The sequence below is a fragment of the Belonocnema kinseyi genome, chromosome 3, assembly GCF_010883055.1.
Source record: "Belonocnema kinseyi isolate 2016_QV_RU_SX_M_011 chromosome 3, B_treatae_v1, whole genome shotgun sequence".
Taxonomy (NCBI): Eukaryota; Metazoa; Arthropoda; class Insecta; order Hymenoptera; family Cynipidae; genus Belonocnema; species Belonocnema kinseyi.
In genome coordinates this window covers 49677095-49687543 of record NC_046659.1, presented here as the reverse complement: position 1 = coordinate 49687543, position 10449 = coordinate 49677095, and the positions used below count along the sequence as shown (strand labels likewise).

Here is a 10449-nt window from a genome sequence, read left to right as displayed (position 1 = left end):
TATATCCATCGTCGGTTTTAGCCTTCGATTTGAATCAAAGCTCTCGCAGCACCATAAGTGGAACAATTGATGGTCCAGAGGTCCGATTCCTTCACGATTGATTCTGAAAATTGTAGCGCTGAATGTTTCTGGTACCACAGAGTGCGTATACGCACCATAGAGCCTCCGTGAACGGGGTGCTGGCAAGTGAACAACTGCTTCCTGCTGACATCATAGCAGTCTAGCAAGTAATCTTTAGGTTGATTCGTCCACTCAATGTGGGCGTTTCCTCGGCTCATTTTCGTGTTTCCATCTAAATAATTTTCAGCACCACGAACTCTAGGGTGATCGGCATGTTGTGCCGAAACATTTTCGGGTGCTCTGTGCGTTCGATAGTGTTGAACCGCACCTACAACTTTTTGCTAGTGTCATTGTTGTTCCTTCGAGAAGCTAGGGAAAGGGTTCGTCCGTCTTTGTAGAGATCCGCAAATAAGGATAAGGCTTTATACTCTGAGAGGTCGCCCGGTATCCCAGTCACCTTTTAAGATACTTCATCCAGATGCCATTCAGGATTCGGCACGATTGTTCCACCTACGCTTGGGGGTTATTGCTTTGGGGATCACCCTGGACAATTGTTTGCAACTGCTAACTAACTATTGTAAGCCTATTCAGCAAAAACCTCGGTAGTGATGGGTAGGCATTCTTCCTCAGGTGTTATAAGGGCATCACACAGCTCCTTAATGCTATTTATGTTCTCTAAGTCTTCGTCCAGTCTATGCTGCACTTCGTAGACTTCTCTCCAAAATACTTCGACCTCCTCTGGTTTGGGCGGGTGATCGACATTAACTGGTCGGTCTTGGAAGAGTTAAGATGGGTCGAAGAGAAACTGTTGATTTTCTCTGACCCACCTCTCTCTCCGCTCTAGACTTCTCTTAGCTTCAGATAGTAGCCATATTCTCTCAACAATATGCTGCCCGATGGTCAGCAGCTTTGACTTGTTAAGTGTCTGATAATGGATCCGGAGTTCGCGCGCGAACTTTCGAATTTCAGCGGTAAAATTCCTCCTAGATGTTATGTAGTCAATCACAAAACTGAATGCAGCACGACTACTGTCTTGGCCAGCCTATTTTTATTGCGAGTTGATGCATTCGTCTTTTGGTCTTATGATCAACTGATGGTTCTGTTTTACGGTTCGCATCGGCCAAAGCTCTTGCTGCATTATACACACAACAATTGATAGTCCAGAGGTCGGATTCTTCGGAAAAATGTCCACGAAGATCGTCATCCATTTCAGCTAGATCTTTATGCTTGAAAGAAACCTGGTTGTTGATGTTTCTCCGGGTTATAAAGCATCGGTCTTCCTCTATCGAATGCCTGCCCGTGGTTAGTCTTAGTGTCGCCTCTCTTTCTCTGTTGCCGTATTGTTTTGGCTGCGGTAACGTAGGCACTCCGCTTATATAGCCCCTTTTTTGGAGTATTTCGGCATGGTTTCGCCGAGGTTGATGCGAAAAGTGCGATGACTCTGGGTATTTCTCGCACCACAAAACATGCAGTCGTGCCATGTAACCCTCTCGTTCAGATGCAATAGTCGTATCGTAGCATTCTAGCAAGCCATGATTTTGTCGCTCCGACCATCTAAAAGCCCCGAAATTCCGTTGATCCATCGCATTGACTCTATTTTCATTGGCTCCCCCAGCTCTGGAGTGGTTGGAATTGTTGACCTATCTATTGTCGGGAGCCTTGTACGTTCTATTTCTTTAAACTGCACTTACTACAACTATATTTGGAGGTATAACTGTTGTTCCCGCGAGAAGCTAGGAAAAGGGGTTTCGACCCCAGAGTCACCGTTCTATACATGTCACCCTGTGGCACAAAGTAAATATTTAAAGCGATGGAATGCAACCTTTTCAAAAGTATAAAATACTTTTTACATTTTCATCAGAGAAGGTATTACATTTGTGTAAAATTTGACCCCCCTCCCCAGTTTTTTTCAAATGTCCACGTTTTGAGACCCTCTGAAACCGAAAAACAGGTTTTTACGAATATGTCTGTATGTCTGTCTGTGAACACGATAACTTTCGAAAAAATTAATCTATTAGATTGCCTTTTAGCACACTCGTTTAGTGTCCTAAACTAAAGGTTAAGTGAAAATTCCAAAATTTCCTGTACGGTTATTTATAGTATTCAAAAAGTTGAACAATTTATCCTAATGACTTTTTTTAAAACATCAAAAATTACCACAGTTAGAGCATTTTCAAAATCCTAAAAAAACAAATTAAAATGAACATTTTCAGCCAAACAACGCATGATACAAAAAAAGTCAAGAGAAGAAAAACGTTGCTTTTCGAAATCCCTACAAGATCATGATAACGATTTTTTAATTTGGTCGAAAATTTCAAAATTCCAAATTTGATCGTACCAACCATTTTTGAAACCACATTTTTTCAAGATTTAAAAATTCTATGTACGGTTGTTCATAGTACTCAATTGTTTCTTGATGAAAAAATGGTTTACCTAATAAAAGCATTCACAAAAAACATAGTACACGTTGTCAGTAATATTTCATTAACAAATGTTTAAAGGTGGACTTTTTGAGAAATACATATTTAAATATATATCTTCAGAGAAACAGCCGCTTTTTTTTTATCATTTTCTAAAAATTGTATATTTTCTTTGGATCATTCGATAGATCAGGGATTCTCCCATAATTAACAAAAATAGATATCCAAATTCACTAGACTTTCGATTTATGCCTTCCAAGAATTTACGCAACATTACGTCACAGCCCTGACTATTCACATTCGGAGACTTTCGATATAAGCCAAGTTGAGAACCAAACCTGTGCTTAAATCAAAAGTCTAGTGTATATGCAATTAGTAGAAAAATATAGTATGAAAAAAATCTGTCAGTTTTTGACAGATTTTAAAAATTGGAAGGTTAACTTAATATCTCATATTTCCTGAGATAAACGTTTTTTGTTGCTTTTTTATCAGATATCTAACTTTTTTTTGGATTTTAAAAATTGGAATGAATATACCGTATCTCGTTAATGGAATGAGATACGTCAAAACAGACATTTTTTAATTCAACTCAAAAATAGTATTTTACTATATAAGTTATAATTATAAAATATATACAATGAGAAAATTCATCAATTAAAAAAAAGTGTTAAAAGTTTGAAGAAAAATTTAAAAAGGAAGTAAGGTTGGTGACGGTCAACTACTATAAATAACTCTGCCCACCCGGTATGTGAAGAATACAATAGGACCATTATATGACCGTCGCATCACTCTTAAAAGGACTCAAATATCTCAGACTATCTCTACAGACGAAATCATTCAAATCCAGCCTGCAGATAGCCTGAAACAGGCCAGGCTTTTCCACCAAAGAATATTCTGATATTTTCTATCGGTAGGGTATTCAACACAAATTTCGGATATTCGTAATTTTCCATATTGCTTTCCAATGCTTTTAGTAAAAAGGTCTTTATGCTCAGTTACTTGTTCAGTAAAACTGGTTTTTTATTGTGAAAATGGAAATCGATAATAGAGAGTCTATTCTTATGGCTTTTCATCACTCAATCCAGCTCAGTGCTATTTATATTTCATATTCTATTATTTCTATTATTTGCATCAACAACGTACGTAATATACAAAAGAAAAAAAAGGCTTTGAGTTATGAAATTTCTCTATTTCTAGGTTTTTAGAAATCATCTTTGCTGGATTCAACAGGAATGAATAGGATTACTGTAATTTAAAATCATTTAAGATAAAAATAAATTATTATTACGAGTGTAATAATAATGTGGCAAAAGAATGTGGAGAGCCTATATAGCGTGTGTTAGTTAAATACTTAGTTAGTCAGTGGAGTCACTGCATACCATTATTCTCATTGGTTCAGCGTTTTGCAGGATGTGACGTACGAACGTCACAGAGTTGTTTGACAAGAGCTTTCGATACCTTTTTTTAAATATTTTAATTTCTTGGTAATGAAGAATTAAAATAGTATATTGTGATACTAGTGCGTGATTAACCTACACGCACTCGCATCAGGCTTGGTCAACTATGTGGAAAATAAATGACGACATTCAGCACTCTCTGCGATGGGCAGTATAATTACAGAAGCGTGCATTTGTTGATCGCTATATATGTGTATGTCCATTTTTTTATACGTGTTGACTAGTAAAATAATTTAAGAAAAAAAGATGAATAAAGACAAAATTAAGGAAACAAGATACGCAAAATAAGAAATTAAAGAAAATTAGCATTCTATTTCCTATTTTACTTCATTTTGCTTTTATTTTTATGTTTGAAGTATAAAAAGTCTTCGAGTCACATGTGCATCATTTTGCAGTGCCAGCACGAGACAACACGTGGCAGCAATAAATAACCCAATAATTAATTTTTCGCGCACGTGCTTTTTACACCAATTTGCGCCATTTGCGATGGGCAGAAGAACTAATCTCGCACCCCTCATGCCTATGTTCTAAGAGTTCGTCATTTCCCCCTACACAGTGGACCGAGCCTGACTCACCTCAAATAATATTTCTTGAAACAAATGCATGCGAAGTGTGCGAATAACTAGACGATTTCATTCGCACACGGCTAGGAGTGCGCGAATACATTCTGACATAAGATTTTGAGAATCGGACACTTCGCGCATGCTTCGTAGGCACGAGAAACCGAACTTTGCACGCAGTTGTTTTAAAAAAGTTGTTTAAATCTACTGAAACTTTTAGGACCTTATGCAATAATTAAAAGTATATTATCTAAAATTCATGCAAGAACTTCATTATAAAAAACCAAATCTCACCTAAAGTCATCATTGCAATTTTGAACCCCATTCCCGGTTCTCCAAGAATATTCTCGACAGGCACAGGGCAGTCTTCAAAAATTAATGAACATGTACTGCTACCACGGATTCCTAATTTGTCCTCCTTTTTGCCAAGAGATAATCCCTGTGTAGGTTTATCGACTATGAAGGAGCTTATACCTTTGTGCTTCTTAGCTTTATCTGTTGTTGCAAAGAGAACAGTACCCTCTGCTTCATATCCGTTTGTAATCCAGCATTTAGTGCCATTAACGATGTAATTACTTCCTTCTAATTGGGCTACAGTGGAGGCTGCTCCAGCATCCGAACCATTTCCTGGTTCACTCAGGGCAAAGCATCCAAGTTTTTTATTTTTAAGAAACTCCGTGATGTACTTTTCTTTTTGTTCCTTTGAGCCGAATTTTTCTATTGGACCTAAGAAGAGTGAATTCATAACACTTATTATGACTCCGGTGCTGGCACATCCTCTAGATATTTCTTCCATGACTATAGCATATGCCAGGTAATCCAAGCCTGTTCCGCCTAAAGATTCGGGCATTGTGACTCCAAGTAATCCGAGGTCTGACATTTTTTTTAATTGTTCTTCAGGAAATTTGTGCTCTCTATCTATCTTTGCCGCGATTGGCTTTAACTCCTCCTCGGCAAAGTCTCTGTGATGATGGTTAAAAAATTGCATAATTTTTCCTAAAGTTTGATAAGACATTCTAATTTATAAACCAAGTATCAAAACGAAGTATTAAAACGAAAGAAAAATAGAAACTGTAAATCTATAATTGTTTTAAAATTTATTATCTGCTGCCAGATCTGGATTAAGCAGGGATTGCAGTTCTCAGGGTGTCTAGCAAAATTCAATTCAGGTTTTAAAGAATTACTGAGAAAAAAAGATTACAGAAAATAGTTTGAAATAAACAATCACATGAATGATAAAAATGAGATATTTATTACTTTTTAACTAAAATATAAAACCAGAAAAGACCAACGTTTAGCAGGGCACCTACTATTTCTCTTCTACGATACTCATCTTAATTACGGAATTTTGCTTATCACATTCGTAAAAATAAAAGATGAATTTTTATAATGAACATTTAAAAATGTAACACTACATATTAAAAATATATTTTCCTCTATCTATTGAATCTGTCTTAATCATACATAACTCCAACGAGTTGATTTACGCGCTAATCATAATATGCCGTCTGATCACTTGATTCTACTAAAAGTTTAGATTTTTCGGTCTTGATTTCTTGCAAATTCTTTGCAGCCTTTCTTTTAGCTTCTTTTCGTTCGTGTTCTCCCTTCAGTTCTTCCGCTTTTCTGAGTAAATCCTCCTTTTAAAAAACGCATGTGCGTTTCGAACTGCATGTATCATCGTTTTACCTACGATAAAAGATTTCAAATCAGGCACGGAATCATGTACCAGACGTTGAACAATTAGACTTTTTTCTTGGAAATTTCCAACTAGGCACTCTTTGTTAATTGAGAAGCCTCTTTCTAGTGCTGCGTTTGCATGAGAAAGAATCAGGACCATTTTCACAAAACAGAAAAGATCTGAAGACAGAGAGTATGCTTTTAACGTTTTAAGCCAAAATCTATCCAAACGGCACTCACTTCGTCGGTAAGTCTTGAAGCATTCTTGAGTATGAGGTGAATTGGATAAGGCTTTGAATTATTTTTTTTCATGTTCAGCCTTCGTACTAGAAATCCATTTTTTAGTCACTAGGACATCCAAGGTTTTGGTTAGCCTTCGGAGAGCGGTATTGTGATGATCGTAAATCAAAGTTGGATTTAAGCAAGAAATATATTCTGTTAGTTTGTGATTGAGCGGAGATCTTTCTTATATTTATTTTAGGATAGCAACAAGATTATTTCGGCAGTCTTGACGAAAAGTTAGAAAGTCAAGATCCTTTAAGTCTGGAGTATTTCTAAGGGCATCTCGAGTCGCAAAACCTAAATCAATCTTCTTAGCATCCAACAGATTTTCTTTATTGCAAAGATCTAATTTCACGATGGGATTTTTTTCCAAGACTTCAGATTTGACAACACGGACTGAAAAACTTTGGAATAACCCAGTAAAATCGCTGAAGAGGAATGGAGCCATAGGTCTGCCAGACTGGAAGGCAGTTAGAAATGGCTTTTAGAAATTCTTTTCAAAAAATATTTTTCCAAAACTGCATCTCATTACGCATAATTTCAATAAAATAAACCTCGATATCAATAAAATCGCCAAAGTTATGAGAGATTAAAAAAAAAAGATCAAAATTTTCAATTTTGAATATCTTCCAAGTTTTTTGAATTTTTCAAAAATCATTTTAGAGTTTTCCTTTGAACACTCAAGAGAACAAATACTGAAATTTTCAACAAGATTTTCAACAAAAGCCTGAATTCTTCAGATGATTTGACATGGAATTGCTCAATACATGAATTAAATTTTTTTTGCTTGAAGTAGGATAATTTTTTTTCTTCTTTTTTCCCTATTCTTTTAGAACATAATGCAAACAAAATTCATTTTTTTAATTTACTTAATGTTTAGGTAAATTCCGAAATAATGTTTATATTTTCATTTTCTTGAGCTTGTTTAAAGGTAAATATCAATATTCTGAACTTACAAATAAGACATAAAAATACAAATTCATACAATCATAAAAGGAGTATTGAGAATAATTATACTGTACATTTAAACAAGATGTAATGCTGTATTCTTAATTATCGCTTTTATCATTTTTCAAATCCCTTACTAAAGCATAAGGATTTTTCTAATTTTTACGACTTGTTTATGTTAAGTTCAAAACTCGGCAGAATAACTTCAAAAGAAAATAGTGATAATACTTACCTTTTCGTTGTACAAATAAAAATTAAGTATTTCTCAGGAATAAAAATCACATTACTCAAAAAACAAGAAACAACACGTTAGCGTCTGGGCGCATTCAATGTATTCAATTGTCAATAAACAGTGGAACGAGCCGAATAATCCCGAGTTCAGTCGAGCCACGACGAACTTCGCGCCTTTTTTCAAATAGGATTAATTACGTTTTTCAAAGTTTTTATATTATATGAGAAAATATAATTCTACACAGAAAATAAAAAATACTTATTTATGCGAACAGAATTCCCGGATCTTTTCAAGAATTCCCGGCATTTTCCCGCATTTTTTAAGGTCTACAAAATTCCCGGATTTCCCGGTCGCTAGACACCCTGGTTCTGAATCGTGCTTTCCAAAAGGGTCTCCATATTTAGAGATAATTTTCTTAAAGTGCGAACCGCAGTAAAAATCGATCAAAGTTTTGTTAATATTCTATTTTTTGATATTATCTTTTTGCTAGAAAAGGAGAGACGGACAACAAATACCATAACAATGATACAGCATCTAGTCATAATAGGCGGATAAATTCTTTGAGAATTTATAAGAACGATCCAAAGTCAACATAACCTCAAAGTTCAACTCAATTTTCGATAAATAGGCGATACATTCAAATGTAGTCCCTCATTTATTGTTAAATTAAATGTCTATAAGGTATTTGATAGAGGGATGTAAGCATACAAGATTTAAATAATTTAAGCTGCAACGCTTTGCATTTTGTCAATCAATAACGAAAATTTCAAACTCAAAATTTACTTTTACACAAAAAATACTTGTAAATAAAAACAAATTAAAAAAAAAACTAAAAGCCATAAAAGCACACATGAAAGTATTACGTCATAGATTTTCTCGACGAATCCAAAATTCTCTAGGGATTTCCTCGTGTTTTCGCCAAAAATAACATATGAGGATTTAATTGTGGATTTTTTTTGAATATGTACAAGCCCAAAAGATCACGTTCTAGTTTAATAAAAAGACTCTATAACGTTTTAAAGTGTAAATCGTCACAGATGAAATGTTTTCGACATTTAAACTCATAGTAAGATAATAATAATAATAATAATAATAATAATAATACACAAATTCATAAATGAGAGTAAACATTCATTATCTCACTAATTCAGCAAAAGATACTTCATATGCACTAATTTCAAAAAAATTGCAAATTAAACATTTGAACACACAAATGAACTGATCTTGGAAATTATGAAATGAATTCGAAACTCAAAAGAAATTCCGATACGGATTAAGGTTAGAGCCAAATAAAATAATTTGGGGCACATTCCAAATACATAGAAATAATTGATGGAAGAAAAGTAAACCAGTGGGCAAAAAAATTAAGGATGTCCTAGAGCCGTCTTTGGGACATCCCTAAGACGTATTTTATAACATGTCTTTTGATCATCCTAGGGATGCTCTTAAAACGTCTAATGTCAGTACAAAAGATGTCCCGAGAACGTCCATGTCTTGAAGACGTCTTTAGGTCACCCTTAGGACATTGGACGTCTTAGAGACGTTTATTGGCCTGGCATAGGACATCCTAGGAACGTCCCAAGGACGTTCTTGGGATTTTGATAGATTTGAGCCCACTGGAAAGTAAATAATCATCCTAAAAGTAATTTATATTTAACGATTTGATGATAATAAGCAATTATCTAACTCATAAATTGTGCTTGGTAGTTAATTTATTAGATAAAACTTGATATTCATGTGTTTTAATTTCCTATTATTAATAAATGTACCTGCATGTTTTGTACAACATTTGGTGAGTTTCAGGGAGCGAGGAAATGGAAGCAATTCCCCTTTGAAATTTGAGAACCGCCTGACAGGCCCCTGGAAAAAATAAAATAAGACAGTGATAAGTTGCATCAATTAACTTCTCAGTTTCCATAATTGAATATATAACAAGATATACTTACCTAATACTTTCAAGCTCTGCATATTTGATTCTTAATGTTTTCACTACAAATTTAGCATAATAGAATAAAGTATGAAGATTATAGACGTAATGTGACTGTCCGGTTTTTCGGCAAAAACCAGAAAAAAATAAGGAACGACCCTGCCTGACCTGTCTGTGAATAAAAATACTTGCACACTCATCCAGTCTACAAAATCAACTTCAGTTACGCATGTACAGCTTTTTCATTAATATAACCGCGCATGAACAGGGAAAGACTTTACCTTGTGCACAGTAAAAACCATTAATGATTTCTCGAGTAAAAAATGTTGACCCACTATTTACCAAATTAATACAATAAAATTACATGAGGAAATTATATATTATTTTTGCTCAATACACAATTGATCCTAAAATGATTTGTCGTTTACTATATGAATTTCATCAAATATTTGAACCTTTGAACCCATTCTGTGCAAACTATGACGTAAATATGTATAAGCCCCCTGCCTCGACCGTGTATGTAGTAGTAGTGTTCTTACGATCTGGAGGGGAAATGTCGGTCAAACTAATCCAACAGATGGCGCCACAAAGAATAGGTCTGTCTTTTTCATTGAATTGCATTAAGAAAAAGCAAAAATAATTAAAAACTTGATACTGTTTGCAAATAAACAAAAAACATATATTTGAAAAAATAATAGTAACTATTACTAATTATTTAAAAAAAGAAAAAGTCATAAAAATATGTAGTTTAATATGAATAAAATTTAATTTTGAGATACATTTTGAAAGCAGTTCGAACTTTATATATCTATGATTTATTTTGCTGATATTATTGATTTTATTATTAGTTCTAGTTGAACAAAATTATTTATTGTTGAAATTA

General features: G+C 34.4%; 1 protein-coding gene across 2 annotated transcripts in view; it reads right to left on the bottom strand.

The window, feature by feature from the left end:
• LOC117170307 (short-chain specific acyl-CoA dehydrogenase, mitochondrial) overlaps positions 1-10068 on the bottom strand; it is a 19891-nt gene extending 9823 nt beyond the window's left edge. The window contains exons 1-4 of one of the 2 annotated variants that reach the window (XM_033356989.1): positions 9848-10068; positions 9586-9738; positions 9409-9499; positions 4792-5459 (exon numbers count right to left, since the gene is read on the bottom strand). In XM_033356989.1, coding sequence (XP_033212880.1) covers positions 4792-5459; positions 9409-9499; positions 9586-9607 — 781 coding nt within the window. In that variant the 5' untranslated portion in view covers positions 9608-9738; positions 9848-10068. Of the gene's footprint in view, positions 1-4791; positions 5460-9408; positions 9500-9585 lie in introns of both variants that reach the window. The other variant, XM_033356988.1, reaches the window with a different exon arrangement.
• Positions 10069-10449: the final 381 nt, after the last annotated feature.